Below are 18,050 nucleotides of genomic sequence, written 5' to 3'. Positions count from 1 at the left end.
TTGAACACATGGGGAGGCAGGCGGAGGAGAGTTGATTTTTCACTGTTGCATACTCTCTGTGTTTCTGTCTCTTAGCCGGGTGCCATATGGTGCCAGGCGTGTGGTGTGTTTTAGTAAGTATTGGCAGGCTGAAGGGAAGAGGGCGCGCGCGCGCGCGCGCGCACACACACACACACACACACACACACACACATCCCAGAATGAAATATGATTTCAGTAAGGTCTTCAGTTCATTTGGTACACCAGAGTGAGGGGAGTTGGGGAGGGGTTAAGGGAGGCTTTGAGGAGGAATCACTTAGGTTGGTTCTATAAAGACAGTTGGGTTTTCGTGAGGGGACGAGTGGAGAAGGAGTTGTAAAATGAGCATGGTGTCCTCTCAGGGCCGTGTGTAGTCAGTCAGGGCTGTGGGTGGGCTGTGGCAGCTAGAGGTACGGGTCTAGCTGGTGAGGGGGAGAGTCTGTCAGGGTGGCTGAGCTGCCACTAAGGCATCGTGGGGGGGGCAGGGGCGTCTAGTTGTAAGTGACACAAGTCAGATATTGTAGTTTCTCTCTCTGTTATCATCATCATCATCATCATCATCAACAACAACAACATCATCGTTATCATTATTATTATTATTAGCTTATTATTGTTTTGCAGCAGGAGACAATTTCCTTCAAGCTAAACGTTGATTCTAGGATTCTCCAGCCTTGACTCTCACCCCCTCCTTATACCCCATTTCTGCTGTTAGAGCTAGGTAGGGAGTGAGACAGAAAAGGGGGTGATGTCTCCTCAGCTGGACTCCTGCTTGCAGACCAAAGGACCAGTAGTGACCTCTCTTTTGGGTGTCTACCTCCTTTGAACTTCTGGCCTTCTCTGTCAGAGTCTCCCACAGGTTGTTCTTGTGGGGAAAAAAACCTAACCATCCTGATTGTTGGTATCTACAGAGCCATGTGTCCCTGAGTGGTCTCCTTGTCCACCGCAGCCTGAATATCTCTGGCAGCCTGGATGCCAGACTTGATGGCAGTGTCCACCCAGGCATGGGGCATGTGAGTGTGCTCACCCGCAAAGTGGATGTGGTCCTCTGGCTGGAAGAGCTGCTTTGAATAGTCCTCAAATTGATAGGGCGTGAACTCAGAAAAGGCACCAACGGTAAGGGAGTTCTGAGACCAGTGCTTGACCACTGACTTTGGGCACATGTCCCTTAGCTCATCCTTGGATATGCGGTGCACTGCGGCCAGGTCATCCAGTACAATAGACACCACTTGGTCGCGGTTCAGGGAGGTAAAGAAGATGGAGTCATCGCCCACAGTGTAAGAGGCCAGCAGGACACCCTTGCCACTTGGAAAACTGTGGCTGGGATAGTAGATGTAGCGAGAGGGCCGGTCCGTGATGGAGCTGCCTCCCCGGATGCCTTCCTGTTCCCAGAAGGGATTTTTGCACACAAAAGCCACCTTGGTGGCACTACTGTAATGCACGGAGCGCAGGGCATGCATTTTGCCTGGGGACAGAGGTGGCTGGAAGGCAATGAGGCGTGTGGCCTTGGCTGAGGCTGAGATGATGGCGTAGTCAGCAGTGACTCTGTGCAGCGCAGAGACAGGCCCGTCCGTCCGGTACAAAACCTCAACCTTAGGCCCGTCTCTCACCACTGTTTCTACTCTGGACTTCAGGCGGATGGTGCCAGGCTTCAGGCTGGCGCCGAGGCCATTGGGGAGTTGGTCAAAGCCACCCGTGATCTCTGAAAATCTGCAGTGGTGGAGAGGGAAAGATGAGTGGGGACCCTACCAGATCTCTGTGTCCTAGCGCTGGCTGCACTTCTGACCTGAACGGGAAGAACCTGTCTCCAGCACTCTTGTTTGGGACAATACACAGCCCCGCGTCAGGCAGGGATTGTCACTTGAGGGGCCCCTACATAGCAAATACCCAATAAACCAGTGCTGGGGACTTGGTTCTTCCTAGCACCAGGTCAGCCTTACTCTTCGGTTTTGGAGAAGATGCTAGCACTCCTCAAGGACTCCAGGAAAGAATCATAGTATCCGGAAATCTCACTCATCACATCTTCGATCATCTGGACGGCTCCTTTGCTTAGCATTTCTTCTTTCACCAGGAAAGCCTGTCGGGAGGGGGAGCACCACAGATGCAAGTCTGGGTCACAGTGTCTGGTATATAGGAAGGCTTTAGTATGGGCCTAGGCCCAGCAAGAGTAGATTTGGGCTTGAGGGAGGCAAAGGCTTTGGCAGTAGGAAGAGAACATCCTGTGGCCGGGACACTGTCCCGGGGCCTTGCATCCTGAGGCCTCATGTTTCACTTACCTTGGTGGAGTAAGAGTCATAAAGGGACATGAGCTGGCTGCAGTTGAACGTCTTCATGCGTTGTGTGCTCTGTGGAAGGGGAGCAGAAACATCATCAAGATGGCCCTGCAGAGACACGTGCCTCACAGGCCTTTAGATTAGAGTTGGTTTCTCTGGCTGTCCCTTGGAGAGGCTGGGGAAGGCCGACAAAGGGCAGTTCCCAGAACTCCTGGGTGCACCTCCTTCCCTGAGTATGTCCCTTTCATTGAAGGAAACGTGTGCTTTTGTTGAGACAGGGTCTCACGTAGCCTAGGTTGGCTTCCAACTCACCATAGAGCCGAGGCAGGCTGCCCTTCAATTCTAGATCCTTCTGCCTCCACCTCCCCAGGTACTGGGACTAAAAGCATGTACCACCACACCGGACTTGAAGTGAAAGATGAGTTCAAGACAAAACTTTAAGGTGAATATTCAGCTGATAGAATACTCGCTGTACAAGACTGAGGACTTGAGTTCTATCCCCAGCATCCATATAAAAATAGCATGTGTTGGGGCTGGACAAATGGCTCCGTGGTTATGAGCACTGGCTGCCCTTCCAGAGGACCCGGGTTCAATTCCCAGCACCCACATGGCAGCTCACAACTGTCTGTAACTCCAGTTCCAGGGGATCTGACACCCTCACCCAGACATAAATGTAGACAAAAGGCCAACGCACATAGTAAGGCACATAGTGAGCCAGCGATGGTGGTGTGTGCCTTTAATCCCAGCACTCAGGAGGCAGAGGCAGGCGGATCTCTCTGAGTTTTAGACCAGCCTGGTCCTACAAAGGGAGACCCAGGGCAGCCAAGTTTACACAGAAAAACCCTGCCTCAAAACAAGGCAACAAGTGGGATGTGGTGTCACTGGGAAGACAGAAACACTAGGAGCTTGGAGGCTTGCTAGCTAGTCCGGTTAGCAGAACTAGCAAGCTGCAGGTCCAGTGAGAAACTCTGCCAAAAATAAAATAAAATAAGGTAGAAGGCAGTCAAGGAAGACACCTAATGCTGACCACTGGCTTCTACAAAAATGTGCACATGCACCCACATTCACCTAAACACACACACACACACACACACACACACACACACACACCCACACACCCACACCCCAGGATCCCAGCTGGGAAAGGCAGCAGATACCTTAGCAATGGCTTGATAGAAGAGGTGTTCGGCAGTTTTGTTCTTCTCTGTGGGCCTCGTGGGGTAGCCCAAGATGTCTGGGTTAGCTTTGACTTCCCACGCACGATGCCGTCGTCCATTAAGTAGGTACCAGGTGTTGCTGTTATACTGGATGAACTTATTCAGCTTCAGGCCAAGTTTCTTGATATAGGTGTGGGTTAGCCTGGAGCAGAGACACGCATAACATTCTTTTTTTAAAATTCCATTTATTTTCTTTCTTCTTCTTCTTTTTTTTTTTTTTAAAGAGACTTATTTATTACATATACAGTGCTCTGCCCGCATGTGCACCTGCACGCCAGAAGAGGGCATCAGATCACATTATAGATGGTTGTGAGCCACCATATGGTTGCTGGGAATTGAACTTAGGACCTCTGGAGGAGGAGTCAGTGCCTTTAACCTCTGAGCCATCTCTCCAGCCCCCAACACATAACATTCTTGTTCCTTCTGGTCCCACATTAGAAACTACTTCAGGCAGAATCAGTGTAACCCTATGCCTAGGAACTCAGATGAATTGCTTGTTCAGTTGTAAACTCATTTAACGTTGTGGGCATTAGTTCCCCGACTCCCAAGGCTGTAGAGGGTAAGAAGCTCACAGAACAAAGGCCCTTGACGAAATCCCAACTAGTAGTACTCAAATGCTCAGAGGGATGTCTCTTGCTCCAGACAGCATTTGAGATCACATTGTTCAACGTTAACTAACTGTGAGGCTGAATTTAATGACACCCACTCTGGGCTGGAGCAGTTGTGCTTGTTATTGGTGGTTTAGAGGATAAGTGTGGGTTCAATTCATTTTAAAGGCAAACAACAAACAAACAAACAAACAAACAAAAGCAACATCTGTCTAGATAAGGTCTAGAACAAAGTTAGTGCTGAGCAAGTGGTAGATGTTGTTAATAGAAATGGGCTATAATGTTTCAGCTTCTTTCGATGTGACTGAGAAACAGGAAGCTGCCCATATTTTCACTATAGTTTGATGAGCTGGCATACAACCTGGGATCTATCATTTCTTGTGTGACCCTCAGCTTCCTGTGGCCTCAGGTATTCTTTTGGAGGTGGCGGATGACTATCATCCCCGACTAATTGGGTTGGATCACATGACACAGTGACTCTGAAAGTCCTGGATGGCACCGGGGTCCCTCCTACCGTTTCCTCATCCCTTCCCCCCTATATGCCTTTTGCTTCTTGTCTTGCACAGGACTTACCTGTGGCTTTCTGGGATCCGCATTGGTCCTAGCTCAAAGTACCAGCCTTCCTTCTTGTTTCTGAGTGTGGCCACCCGGCCTCCGATGCTGTTACTGGCTTCCAGGATGGTCACCTGGGGAGCAAAGAAGATGCTATCATTCTCAGGGAGTGCTGTCTTTTCTTCCCACCCCACTTCCCACCCCCAAGTAGCCATAGGCTCTGGCCTGGAGGCCCTGAAGACGCAGGATAACCTCACCAGGTCCTGAGCGATTTGAGGCCCTTGCGTGGCAGCACAGATCTTCACTCTTGTCTCCACGAATGGCAGTTAGCCAATGATTAGGGGCCAGGGGGTTTGGAAGCTTGTCTCCATGCAATTGTGCCTCGTTCCCTGTTGGCCTACTCACTCTTTTCCCACCCACGGACTCAAATCGGAGGCTGATGATCACGGCTTCTCCAAGCCTTCTTACCGTATGCCCAGCATCCTGTAGGGTTTTAGCTGCCACTAGGCCTGCCATGCCAGCTCCTATCACCACCACATTCTTGTGCAGCGGGGAGGTATGGAGCCCCTTCTGGGCTATGAGAAGGAAGGCCTCATAATCGGGGTCCTGGAAACACTTGCGAAGGTCCTCATAGACGGCAAGGCAGCTGGAGACGGACAGCAAGATCCCCCAAAGAAGAATTCCTGTGGGCAGAGAGAGCAAGGGGCCTAGGGCTCTGGGACCTATTTATCCAGGATGAGCTTGGCTGTGGGAGCCAGTGCAGGGCAGTCAGATGAGAGTATTGTCTGACAAGTGTGTAGAGTGAGTATATGAAGGCGATTGCCTTGTGCAGTGTTATTTGTGTGATTAGCGTGTGACTGTGAACATGGCTTGCACCCTGGAAACTCGTGGGTGTGGGAGGCTCATAGGTGACCGTTCATGTGCCTGCTCCTGATGGGGAGTGTGCACGTGCCTCCACCCAAGAGTTGTAAAGGACTGTGGCTGCGTAAGCCTGTCAGTTTGTGGGTGGGAGTGTGGTCTTAGCTTGTTCTTGCTTCCCCTGACTGCATAATTGATGGCTCTGTGAGAGGGATGAAGTGGTGGAGCAGTGTGGACGCCTGGGTGCTTTTGAATCTGCGTGGGGAGTTGAGGTGGATTGCGAAGGGTGAGTTGGGCTGGATTTGAGGGTGAGGGGGATGAGATGTGATCCTCTGATTGAGTCCGAGGGAGAATGGGGAGACCTGTGTGGGTGCTGTGAGAGCATCTGGAAAGTAACGCTGTGTGGGGGAGAGAGCGAGACAGCGAATGAGAGGGAGAGAGAGGGTGTGTATACTTGGGAAAAGGTGAGAGTGTGTGAGGGAGGAAGGTTCAGGCTTGTCACAGGGGGTGAGGAGTGACATGTGGGAAATAGGTGCTCCCTGTGTTCCCCCCCCAGCATTATCTATGCTTTCTGAGAGCCTCCCAGGTATTTAGCGTGATACCAAGAATAGAACTCACCACTCAGACAGTCAGTGACTACCATATAAGATCTTGAGTGACTTGATTTTCCTTTTCACAGCTGGCCTTGTCTCACACGAAGGCTTACCTGGATCCTGCAGTATCATCTGCTCTTAAGTGGACCAGGCAAGGACTGTGCACCCTGAGATATTTCCACAAGCTGAGTTTTTGGCTGGAGTGAACCCCTTAGTTTGGTCTTGGAAGAGGGTTTTTAGGGGCTACTAGCTGAGGAGGCACACTATACCCTTTCCAATGCCATGACAGCCTTCCATTGGGACAAATGCATTAGAAAAGAGGAAAGACATTTCCAGGCCCAAAGGAGAGGATCTCTAAATCTGACACACCCCCCCAAGCCCCCAGATCTGCCTCAGCCTTCTTATCCAGTCTCCAGCCCTTACCTTCCCCCTGAGCTAGCAGCATTTGTTTCTTGGTCCCCGTGTTGTTTCTCTCAAATGGCTCTAACTCATCCTTGAACTCGTTTTCAACACCCTGGCCCAGCGCAGGCTTTGAGAAAGCTGAATTCCCATCTCAATTCTTAGTCTCTTTACTTTTCTGTGGTCCTCGGGTGAGACCTCCGCAGACCTCCGCCTCGCCTGTTGACCCATATCCCTCTCCCATCCAGCACCCACGCCTGTTTCAGCATCTAACACTTCCTTGCTCAGTCTCTTCCAGACCCAGAGGAGGACTCTACTTACCACTTTTCTTGGCCATGGCCCTGGAACTCATGCTGGACTCTCGGCAGCTTATCCTCCCTTTATGAAGAAGCAGCACCCCTCTGGTAATATTTGGCTCTTATCCCACCAATCCGCCTCTGGCGCTATTGACTCAGCCGAGCTGAGCAGCCCTGTACTAGGGTCTGACCCGTCAGGTGAGATGACAGTGGTTAACTGACTCCACCTTCCCCTCATCTTCTTCATCCCAAGTTCCCCCTGACTGCCTCTTCTTCTAGAAAAGCCCCTTTCCAAGTCCGGTCTTCCCGTTGCTAAGGAGCAGGTGGGCCATGGTTACACTTCCTGTGATCACCCTGGGAAGGGCTGAGGGCTAGGCTGGGCATTCAGTTTTTAAACTTCCAGCACAAGCTAGCACTCCTGACGGCCCCCAGTACATAATACCTGCTTTCCTGCTGCTGTACACTATGACCCTTTGTCCTCATGCCTGTTGGGCTTTGTCCAAGAGCTCCTGTACAATGGTCATGCTCTCTTTGCCCTGCTCCCTCCAAGGCTCCCAGGTTGGCAGGCAGGTAGGCCTGGCCCATTTGCAGAGCAGAACATTTTCTGCCCCTCTGGGACCTCAGGGCTTCCTTAGACAGTGTGCTTCTCTGGCAATGGACTTCTTTCCCATAAGGAATGGAGCCAGGTAGCTGTTCTGCCAAGACCAGCTTTTGTTTACAGGCTGGCTGGCAAGAGCCATGAACAGAATGTCTTTACCCAACCTGTAGTGTGGGGCTGGGGAGAGGGCAGAAGCAGGGAAGGTAGAGGCACATGGTACCCAGGGCCCAGGGCTGGGATTCTGGCATCAGGTGGTATGGGGGAAGTGTGTGGCAGTGACAGAATTGACAGAGCTGGGTTTGAGACCTGATTTGTCCTGAAGAGTTGTGTGTCTTGGGATATGGAATCAATATTTTTCTGAACTTAGTTTTTCTTTCTTTCCTTCCCCCTCCCCAGTTTTTCGAGACAGGGTTTCTCTGTGTAGCCCCGACTGTCCTGGACTCACTTTGTAGACCAGGCTGGCCTTGAACTCACAGAGATCCACCTGCCTCTGCCTCCCAAGTGCTGGGATTAAAGGTGTGCACCACCACTGCCCAGTCTTTCTTTTTTTCTTTCTTTCTTTTTTTTTGATTTTTGCTTCTTGGAAGATAAAATTTTCTATAATTTATTAGAGGGAAGAAATGAGAATAGAAACAGTTACCTCCCCCCTGGAGTATACATCTCAGGATCCCTGTTAGATATCTAAAATCAGATAGGACCACATTCTATTTAAAATGTGTTTTTTCAGGGCTGTGGAGATGGCTCAGAGGTTAAGAGCACCAGCTGCTCTTCCAAAGGTCCCAAGTTCAATTCCCAGCAACCACATGGTGGCTCATGGCTCCTAACCCTGTAATGAGATCTGGTGCCTTCTTGTGGTGGGCAGGCACACATGAGGGTAGAATACTGTATATATAATAAATAAATCTTAAAAAAAATAGAATGTGTTTTTTCTTACACATACATAACATTGATGAAGCTTAATTTAGAATTAGGCACAGTAAGAAAATAACAGCAACAACAATAAAACAGAACAATTATAACAATATGTAAAAGTACCTTTTATTTGCCTGATTTAATTGTTGTCTCCAAGGCTTACACCTCTACCTGCTAACCTAGGCCTAAGCCTGGAAGCTTCTAACCTCTGTGCAATCTGCTCTAGGCCTAGAATTTTTTCATCCTCTGAGACTCACCCTTTCTAGTTCTTTCTGAACTCTGGCCTGATTGTTCAACTCAGCTGTTCTGGCTCAAACTCCTCTTCAAGCTGACTGATTCAATCTGGCTTCTCTCAGTTTCTCACTGAATTGCTCTGCTTGACCTCAAACTAACTCTAGCAATCTGTTCTAATCTTCCGGCTCCTTCTCATTCTCTGGCTCATTCTGTCTTCACCTGGGTCTAGCTTGTTCTTCCTCCAACCCTGTCTCTGCCAAACTCTCCCAGTAAAAACTGCCCCTGAATTCCACAGACTGAATTGCTATGAGCTTAACCCACTCTCCACAGAACTGCCCGAACAGCACTGACTAGAACTCAGAGACCTGCATGCCTGTCTCTCGAGTGCTTGGACTAAAGGTGTGTACCATCACACCTGGACCTAAGCTTTTCTTTATCTGAAGTGTGCTCTATACCAGGCTGGCTTTGAACTCAGAGATCTGCTTGCCTCTGTCTCTTGGGATTAAAAGTTTGTCTGTTTTCCATCTGGAGCACAAAGAACTAGAAGATCTTTCTTTGGATGCGATCTCTTGCCAGAGCAGCCATGTTTTGAATTAAAATTCCTCTGTAATATGCTATGATAAAATTGCAATATTATTAGCCTTATACTTTGGGGGTACTATTAAAAATAAGAGGAACTTTAACAGTTTGGTAACCATGATGGCTAGTAAGTGACTAATAGTTGAGTGGCCTGAACAGTGTGAACATATTGAACAAAAGAATGATTTATATGCCAAGAAGGATGGAATGCAATGGGGTCAGACGTCACAAGACTTTATCACACTGCTCATAGCAATACGTAATTTAAGATTTATGAGTTGGTGTGGTGGTGTGAATGAGAGTGGTCCCCATAGACTCATATATTTTCATGCTTAGTCCGCAGTTGATTGAGAAAGATTGGTAGGTGAGGCCATATGTATGTCCTTGTTGGAGGAGATGTGACACCGGGGGTGGGCTTGGAAGTTTCAAAAGTCTATGACAGGCCCAGTCTCCTCCTCCTCCTCTTCTTCTTCCTCCTCCTCCACCACTTCCTCCTCTTCCTTCCCTCCTCCTCCTTTTCCTCCTCCTCCTTCTTCTTCTTATTCTCTCTCTCTCTCTCTCTCTCCCTCCTCCCCCGCCCTTTGCCTGTAGATCAAGATGTAACACTCTCAGTTACTGCTTCAGCACCATGCCTGCTGCCATGCTCCTTGTCATAATGGTAATGAACTCACCTGTAAGCAAGCCCCCAGTTAAATGCTTTCTTTTATAAGAGTTGCCTCAGTCATACAGAACAATAGAATAACAACTAAGACAATTGGTTATTTCCAGAATTTCCCATTTACTAATTTCAGACCATAACTGTTGGCGAACAACTAAATTCTCAGGAATCAATGACACAGATAAGAGGATGTACTACATTAGAAAAGGAAGGGAAGCTGTTTGTGGGAGTTAAAAGGGCTTTTACCTTTCCCGAGTGTGGCTCTATACTCTCGAAGGGCCCGTCAACGAGGCCCTCAAATTATTTATTTTCAGTTTTTAAATTTTTATTTATTTATTCTTTGCTCATACATTACACCCTGACCACACTTTTCACTCCGTCCTCTCCTTCCAGTTCTCTCCTCATCTCCACTCTCCCTCGGATGCACTCCTTCTTTGTTTCCCTTGAGAAAAGAGCAGGCCTTCCATGGACATGAACCAGACACGGCATAACAAGTAACAACAAGACTAGGCACAAACCCTCATAGCAAGGCTGGGCCAGGCAACCCAGTAGGAGGAAAAGGGTTTCCAAGAGCAGGCAAGAGAGTCAGAGACACCCTCACTCCCACCGTTAGGCGTCCCACAGAACACCAAGCCACACAGCCATAACACATATGCAGAGGACCGAGCTCAGGTTCACGCAGGCTCCCCGTTTGCTGCCTCAGTCTCTGGGCGCCTCAATGACCCTGTTTAGCTGATTTTTGTGGGCCATGCTCGTGTGGTGCCCTTGACCCCTCTGGCTCCTAAAATCCTTCCTTCCCATCCTCCATGGGATTCAAGCTTGCGTTTTCTTATCTGAGACACAGGCCAATAATACTTTCTTCCCTGGAATTAAAAAAAAAATTAAAAAAAAAAACTGGAAGTTTCTGGCTGTATAGATCAGGGTGACCTTGCACTTGGAGTCCTCCTGCCTTAGCTTTCTAATTGTTTGAGTTACACCACCATATGCTTCATACCATTTCAAGGCAGGTCTGGATGATGTGTATAGTATTTTTTTTTATTTTTATTTTTTATTTTTATGTTTGACGTGATCATCACCGTCTTGAAGCAAAGCGAGCATGGTGATTTGGAAAGGCCTCAGCAACAGACAAGGCAATAGAATAACCAGGGCAATGCTGTCTAGGATAATGTGATTACCCTATGATAACCGTCACAGTGTCATGACCCTACTGTAGCCATTACATAGTCGGTAGGCAGGTCTAGGATGAGGAGGCTGCTAACAGTCCCTTACGGAAGGAGGTGGGGGAGGCTATCAAGTCCTTCATCTGAGACTCGAGGCACCATTCCCTCCTGACTGAGTTGTACAGGAGCTTGGGGGTGGGGCAGGATCTATTGGAGGTAAAAGGTTGAGGTGGGGGGTGGGGCTTTGGTGAGTCACCCCTGCTCCTGTAAGTAAACCGGAGCGCTCATTATTTCAGCAATGTACTGTGTGTGGAGAATCCGGCATACACCTTGTGAGAGTGAAATGGTATCTTTCTATGGTTTTGGCTTTCATGTCCCTGATGGCTATTGATGAGGAATAGACTTATTGCTCAGTCATGTATGCCCTTCAGAGAAATGTCTATTGAAGTCATTTACCCTGGTTTTTTTTTTTTTTTGAGATAGGGTTTCTCTGTGTAGCCTTGGCTATCCTGGACTCGCTTTGTAGACCAGGCTGGCCTCGAACTCACAGCGATCCGCCTGCCTCTGCCTCCCAAGTGCTGAGATTAAAAGCACATGCCACCATGCCTGGCTGCCATTTACTCATCTTAACAATGGGTTATCTCTCTAAATTATTGAGCTTTCAGGTTTTATTTTATTTTTTATTTTTTATTTTTCGAGTCAGGGTTTCTCTATGTTATCTTGGCGGTCCTGGACTCGCTTTGTAGACCAGGCTGGCCTCGAACTCACAGGGATCCACCTGCCTCTGCCTCCTGAATGCTGGGATTAAAGGCTTGCGCCACTACCACCCTGCCAGGTTTTATTTTTTAATACTTATTTTATATTAAGCATGTACATGTTTTGCCTGCATGTATGTCCATGCACCACATGTGTGCAGTGCCACTGGAGGTAAGAAGAGGGTCTGACCCTTAGAATTGCAGTTATAGATGCTTGTGAGCATCCATGTAGGCACTAGGAACTGAACCTGGGTCTCTGGGAGAGTAGCAGGTGCTCTTAACCACTGAACCATCTCTTCATCCCTGAGCTTTCAGACTTTGAAAGATATAGATACAAGCCCTTAATCATATATGTACTGTGCAAATATTTTATATGCATTTGTATTATGGCTTTCTTTTCTTTTTTATGATATTTTATTTTTTTATTAATCCTTTGACAAACTTATACAATGTATTTTGATCATATTCACTCTTATTTCCTCCTTTTAGCTCCTCACAGATCCATCTCCATCTCCCTAACTCCCCAAGTTTGTGTCCTCTTTACAAATCTTTTTTTAAAAAAAATATTTATTATGTATACAGTGCTCTGCCTGCATGTACACCTGTAGGCCAGAACAGGACATCAGATCACATTATAGATGGTTATGAGCCACCATGTGGTTGCTGGGAATTGAACTCAGGTCCTCTGGAAGAGCAGTCAGTGCTCTTAACCTCTGAGCCATCTCTCCAGCCCCACAAATCTTTTTATTTAATAGCCCATCAAGTCCACAGCAACTGCTGTTAATATACGTGTAGGTATGAGGCCGTACCCTGGAGCATGATCTAACTACCGGGTCCAAGCTGGCTTTGTAGCTGAGGCTGAAACTGAACTCCTGATTTTCCTGCCTCTATCTCCCAGATGCTGGAATTACAGGCTTGTGGCATCACCTTGGCTGACTTTTCTTGATGGCATTCTTTGTATTATAAAAGTTTTCCACTTGGATAAAATTCAATTAATTTTTTCTCTTGTTACTTTTGGAGCAGATGAGCCACCACGCCTGCTAGATTTATTTATTTTTATTTTATGTGCATTGGCGTTTTGCCAGCATGTATGTCTGTGTGAGTGTGCCATTTCCTCTTAAGCTAGAATAAAAAACAATTATGAGCTGTCCTGTGGATGTTGAGAATTGAACTTGGGTCTTCTGAAAGAGCTGCCAGTGCTCTTAACCACTGAGCCATCTCTCCAGCCTCCCCCTTTCCCCCATCCCCAGCCAACAGATTTTAAGTCTGGACTGTTAGTTCTAATCTATCAATTATATGCTAAGTCCTTATGCTAAGCCATACTGCTATAGTTTTTGAAATTATGAAACAAGAGTTCTCCAACTTTATTGTTATTTGCTAAGATTGTTTGACCCATTCTGAGTTCTTTGACTATTTTGAAGAAAACCAGCAGCATCTGTTGATTAGTTAGTTTAGGATGCATTGACATCTTAACAATATGAAGTCAGGGCTGGAGAGATGGCTAGCCATTAAGAGGCTGCACTGCCCTTGCTGAGTTCAGTTTGAAGCACCCATGTTGGGTGGCTCTCAGTTGCTTGTAACTCCAGCTCCAGGAGACCTGCTGTACTTTTCTAGACTCTATGAGCACCAGTCATCACAAACACACGTATTGCCCTTCCATAGACACACAACTAAAAAAAAAAGCCTTTAAAAACAATGTAAAGTCTTCTGATGGTAAACTTGAAAACTCACAAAGTCACTACATGACATGAATTCACAACGTGAAGCCAGGGTTATCTGACTTCTCAGGCCACAAAGCTGGCAGCTCTGCTGATGCACACCACCAGATGCCAGTGTACATCCAGGATGAGCGCTAGTGGTCCCTGTGACCTGCTGCTACTTTCCCCTCTACAGCCTGAAAGTATGGCCTCCCTGGTGAATTCTCTATGACTGACTGAAGAGCAGCAAACTCACGCTGGCTGCAGATGGTTCTCTGTCATGTGCCTGTCTACTTGAAAGTTGATAGCTAGAACACCATGCCTCTTTTTGGAACATGCCTGAGGACAATGGTGAAGAGGAACTGTTCCAGGGACAAGACACTGAGCAGGGTGTTTGTTTGCTCCTTTGGTTTAGGAGAATAAATGGCTTACAGGTAAAAGTCTATATTGACTAATGCACTGTGGCCACAAGTTGGTTGGCTGTGTGGCTGTGTGGCTGTGTGGTTAGCCACCTGGATGGAAGTCTTTTAGATAACTTGTGAGGATGATGTTGGGGAGAGATCTGTGGACAACTGAGCTTGAACTGGAAAATGTAAAAAAAAAAAAAGTGTCTCAGATGAATGCTCACCAAAGAGTCTAAATAGAAAAAAAAAAAAAAAGGAGTTGGCTAATTAAGTGGATTGGATGACACTCTCTGTGGATATCTCTCTTTCCCTTGTCACCACCCAATGGGGTCATAAGCAAAGCAGCTGAGATGTCAGGATGGAAGCTACGCTCAGGCTCAGCACCACAGACTATGACCTAATTTTATCCTCTTTTAATCTTCACTCTTTATAGAGAGAGCTAGTTATTAAGCAATTTACAACATTACTACATGCTAAGTCCTAGCTTGTTAATCACTACAAGGAAGCTTACCCACAGGATATTTCATAGCTGTGCTCCAGATATTAAATGGGTTATTATGAGTAGCTGCTTAAAAGAACACCAGGCACACAGGAAGAAACATATCATGAGGGTTTGCTGTTATCACCCTTATTATGATATAAATATTGGTTGGTATTTCTGTCATTATTGTTCACCGAAATTGTATTTCTATCAGTTTAGTACAACCCCATGTCCCTTGTTGGCTCATATAAGATTCATAGCCTTGGGGACGTAAAAATTCAGCACTCAAGATGCTGAGGGCAAACAGGATGATATCCTTACAGTTAGATAATTGTTGCTGGGCAGAGGGACAGATCTTGCTCCAGTCTTTTAGAGAGCAGAGTGCCAGGAGATACCCAGGGGTGATGATTGGGGTACACAGCTGAGAGGGATTGGTGGGGCAGCGAGCTGAGAGGTAAGACACCAAGGTTCTGGACTCCAGTGTTAACACAGCTGGTTACAGAGAACATTTCTCTTGTGGGAGGGAACTTCAGTTTTCAGGAGTAGGGACGCACTGACCTTGAAATCGTTTGCCTAGCCAGAGAGTAACAAAATGACCAAACTCAGTGCTGGGGTCTTCTTCATGCTTTATCCATCGTAAGCCATCAGTGTTGTCGTCCCCATCATCCTCATCACAGTGATGTGAAAGAGAGGAGGGACTATAGCTCCTCTCTCCTAGGCCTACTATAAGGACTTGGTGAAGAAAAAAAACAACACACGTCCAAGTGCTTTGTAAGCTGTGATATCTGGTGTGGTTTCCCAAGGGACCATTTCAATGCTCTCGAACTCTAATATCCAGACAGCCTCCCTTCAGCCTCTCCACTAGACACTAGCTCAGAAAACTTTCTGAAGCGCTCATCCTGCCAACATGAGCCGACTCTCACATGGTCCCTCAATGAGGCATTGTCGGCTTGGGCCAAGTAGGGAGTCTCTGCTTGTTTAGCTAAGCTAAGACCTCCCTGGAGTCTGTGGGCTCACCTCATTGAGGAAGAAACTTCTCAAATTTCCCTTACTCCTCAGGCTGACCTCTGGGATGGCAGCACCGTGCTGATGGTGGAGACGGACCAGCCCTTAGCAGTCAGAGCCCGCCTACCATAAACTTAACTGAGCACACTATGCAATTTGCCAGTTCACTCTTGACTCAGGAGGCAAGTGGCTAGGTTTCGGTGTTGGCTTTCCCATTGCCTCGTTGTGCAACCTTTGCCTGATTGCTCCTGTCTTCTGGATTCATTTGTCTGAAAAATCAGGCAGGTGGGACCACACATGACTTTTAAGTGACTTTTAAGTGTCTCCGATATTTGCAAATCAAGATGGCTAACACATTGTCCTATCTGCTGCCCTAGAGAGATTCTTTCCTGAGGTGTCACGGACTGTCTCAGTCGGGTACAGGTCCTTGGGAACAAGAGTTCTCAAAGCGCCGGTGGACAAAGATAGGAGAGTGACAGAGACAAACCAGGGGTAGTGTTTGAATCTGAGTGTATTTTTCCAGCAAGCAAGCTAGGTTTTTATACACTTTTTTTTTTTGAAATGGGGAGTGCTTTTGTGTTTACATTTTTTTCATACAATTTAAAATATAGGATGCAGGGTAATAATGTTGTCATCAATCTTAAGTCATTAGATTGGTATCAGTACCCATGTGCCCTCCTTATCAAAGGTCAATGTTCTCTCATTATGCCAAACATCTGTGTGAGTCAAGGCAGTTTTTTCTTGGCTCTTCTCGTCACTATCTGGAGCTTTCTTAAACATTTTATTTGTAAGTCATAATATAAACTATGATTAATCCTTACCCCTGTTTTTTTTTTTTTTAAATAAGTGGAACGTAACCTGAATGGCCCCTGGCTGCAGTCTCAAATTAGGGCGTCTCCTAGCAACACAGTTACATTTGAAAAGTTCTGATAAGAAAGTAAAAACAGCTTTCTGGACCTGGCAAAGCAGGAGGTGCCATCATGGGTGTTGACATTCGTCACAGCAAGGATCGAAAGGTTCGGCGCAAGAAGCCCAAGAGCCAGGACATCTGCCTGTGGCTGCTAGCCAAGCTGTACAAGTTTCTGACCAGACGAACCAACTCCACCTTCAATCAGGTTGTGCTGAAGAGGTTATGCATGAGTCGCACCAACTGGCCACCTCTGTTCTTGTCACACACAATCGGAAAGATGAAGCTTCCCGGCCGAGAAAACAAAACCGCTGTGGTTGTGGAGACGGTCACAGATGATGTGAAGATCCTGGAAGTGCCCAAGCTGAAGGTGTGTGCACTGAGGGTGAGCAGCCGTATCCTCAAGGCGGGGGGGGGGGGGAGGGCGGTAAGGGGGGTAAGATCCTCACCTTTGGCCAGCTGGCCCTGGAGTCTCCCAAAGGCCGAGGCACCGTACTCTTGTCTGGTCCTTGAAAGGGCCGAGAAGTGTACCGGCATTTTGGCAAGGCCCCAGGGACCCCACACAGCCACACCAAATCCTATGTCTGCTCCAAGGGCTGGAAATTCGAGCGTGCCAGAGGCCGAAGGGCCAGCTGAGGCCTCAAGAGCTAACTCTGGATCTTACTGTTATTAAAAAAGTTTTGGATGTTGGGACAAAAAAAAAAGACTGCAGTCAGTTACTCCTGGCAGGAACATTAGTTCCATTCCAGGAGGCTCTCCCTGGGGGTGAGGGTTGTCACCTTGGGTTGTGCAGTGTCATTTGTCACACAGACTCCACTGGAGGCATAGTGACAGTGAGGCAAGCGACTCCATCTCTCTGAACCTCTGTTTCCCCATCCTTCTAAGGTGAGTGAGATGAACACAGTTTTGGATTGGACTGTCTCCTAAGAGCTGAAGGGAGGCAGAGACAGGCTGGTCTCTGTGAGTTCGAGCCAGCCCAGGTCTATGTACAGTAAGCTGTATGCTCAGAGCGAGACCATTGTCTCAAAGCAAATATGCTAAAGCGAGAGTCAGCGACACACAAGGAGAGGGAAGGACTCTGGAACGGCTGGCTTCCTTCCTCGGTCCCTCCCTGCCTTCTTCCCATTCCCTTTCTCTTTCCTTCTCCCTCCATTTCTTTCTTTGAATTTAAAGTGTTCCCAAATTCTGTAGTATAAATACACCTCTCATTGCTAAAGTCAAGGCAGTATAATTTTTTCCCACCACTGGTTATACTTGTTTTATTTCTTATGTTTACATTTTCCCACATTTGCTGAAGAGTTGGAAATAATGTTTACAATGAGTGAAATTCTACTTCATGTGAGATATTCCTCTGCGTGAGCCATTTGAGCATCTCAGAATAATATGTTCTAATTCCTCTCTCCCTTCCCTTATACAGTTTGTTACTAACTTTACTTTTACATAAGCATGTCTAAGCCTATATTTATTATGATTACATAATTAGCATGAATTAAGAATATGAATATTAAACTTTCTATTTTGCCCTAATTTACTTTTCCTCTAGTGTTCTTTCTTTTTTAAAAAATTTATTTATTTATTAATTCATTCATATTACATCTCAGTTGTTACCCCATGTCTTCTATCCTCCCATTCCTCCCTCCCTCCCACTTTCCCCTTATTCCCCTCCCCTATGACTGTGACTGAGGGGGACCGCCTCCCCCTGTATATGCTCATAGGGTATAGAGTCTCTTCTTGGTAGCCTGCTATCCTTCCCCTAGTGCCACCGGGCCTCCCCATTAAGGGGACATGGTCAAATATGGGGCACCAGAGTTCATGTGAAAGTCAGTCCCCACTCTTCACTCATCTGTAG

The 18,050-nt window shown here is 47.1% G+C and overlaps 1 protein-coding gene and 1 pseudogene across 2 annotated transcripts; one reads left to right on the top strand and one right to left on the bottom strand.

Annotated features, from left to right (window-relative positions):
* Positions 1-605: 605 nt before the first annotated feature.
* LOC311599124 (L-amino-acid oxidase-like) lies at positions 606-6,906 on the bottom strand. Its single transcript, XM_084784761.1, has 7 exons — positions 6,837-6,906; positions 5,134-5,348; positions 4,687-4,799; positions 3,446-3,647; positions 2,292-2,360; positions 1,956-2,092; positions 606-1,725 (listed from the first exon to the last, which is right to left on the bottom strand). The coding sequence occupies exons 1-7, from the start codon at positions 6,865-6,867 to the stop codon at positions 921-923; spliced, it is 1,572 nt and encodes a 523-aa protein (XP_084640887.1). The 5' UTR covers positions 6,868-6,906; the 3' UTR covers positions 606-920.
* Positions 6,907-6,928: 22 nt separating this feature from the next.
* LOC311599125 (large ribosomal subunit protein eL18-like) lies at positions 6,929-16,844 on the top strand (annotated as a pseudogene). Its single transcript, XR_014783641.1, has 2 exons — positions 6,929-7,009; positions 16,142-16,844. The product of XR_014783641.1 is annotated as a large ribosomal subunit protein eL18-like (transcript).
* The last annotated feature ends 1,206 nt before the right edge of the window (positions 16,845-18,050 follow it).

The sequence above is a fragment of the Acomys minous genome (assembly GCF_964271855.1).
Source record: "Acomys minous genome assembly, chromosome: 6".
Classification (NCBI taxonomy): domain Eukaryota; kingdom Metazoa; phylum Chordata; class Mammalia; order Rodentia; family Muridae; genus Acomys; species Acomys minous.
The sequence above is the reverse complement of the archived record's forward strand: the minus strand, read 5'-3'. Positions and strand labels throughout refer to the sequence as shown.

Bases quoted from the DNA above. Each gene is read 5' to 3' on its own strand.
- LOC311599124 (XM_084784761.1), bottom strand. From the start codon at position 6,867: ATGAGTTCCAGGGCCATGGCCAAGAAAAGTG. The intron at 2,361-3,445 runs GTATCTGCTGCC...CCCCTTCCACAG, and splicing joins TCTATCAAGCCATTGCTAAG to AGCACACAACGCATGAAGAC. The intron at 2,093-2,291 runs GTAAGTGAAACA...CCCTCCCGACAG, and splicing joins ATGACTCTTACTCCACCAAG to GCTTTCCTGGTGAAAGAAGA.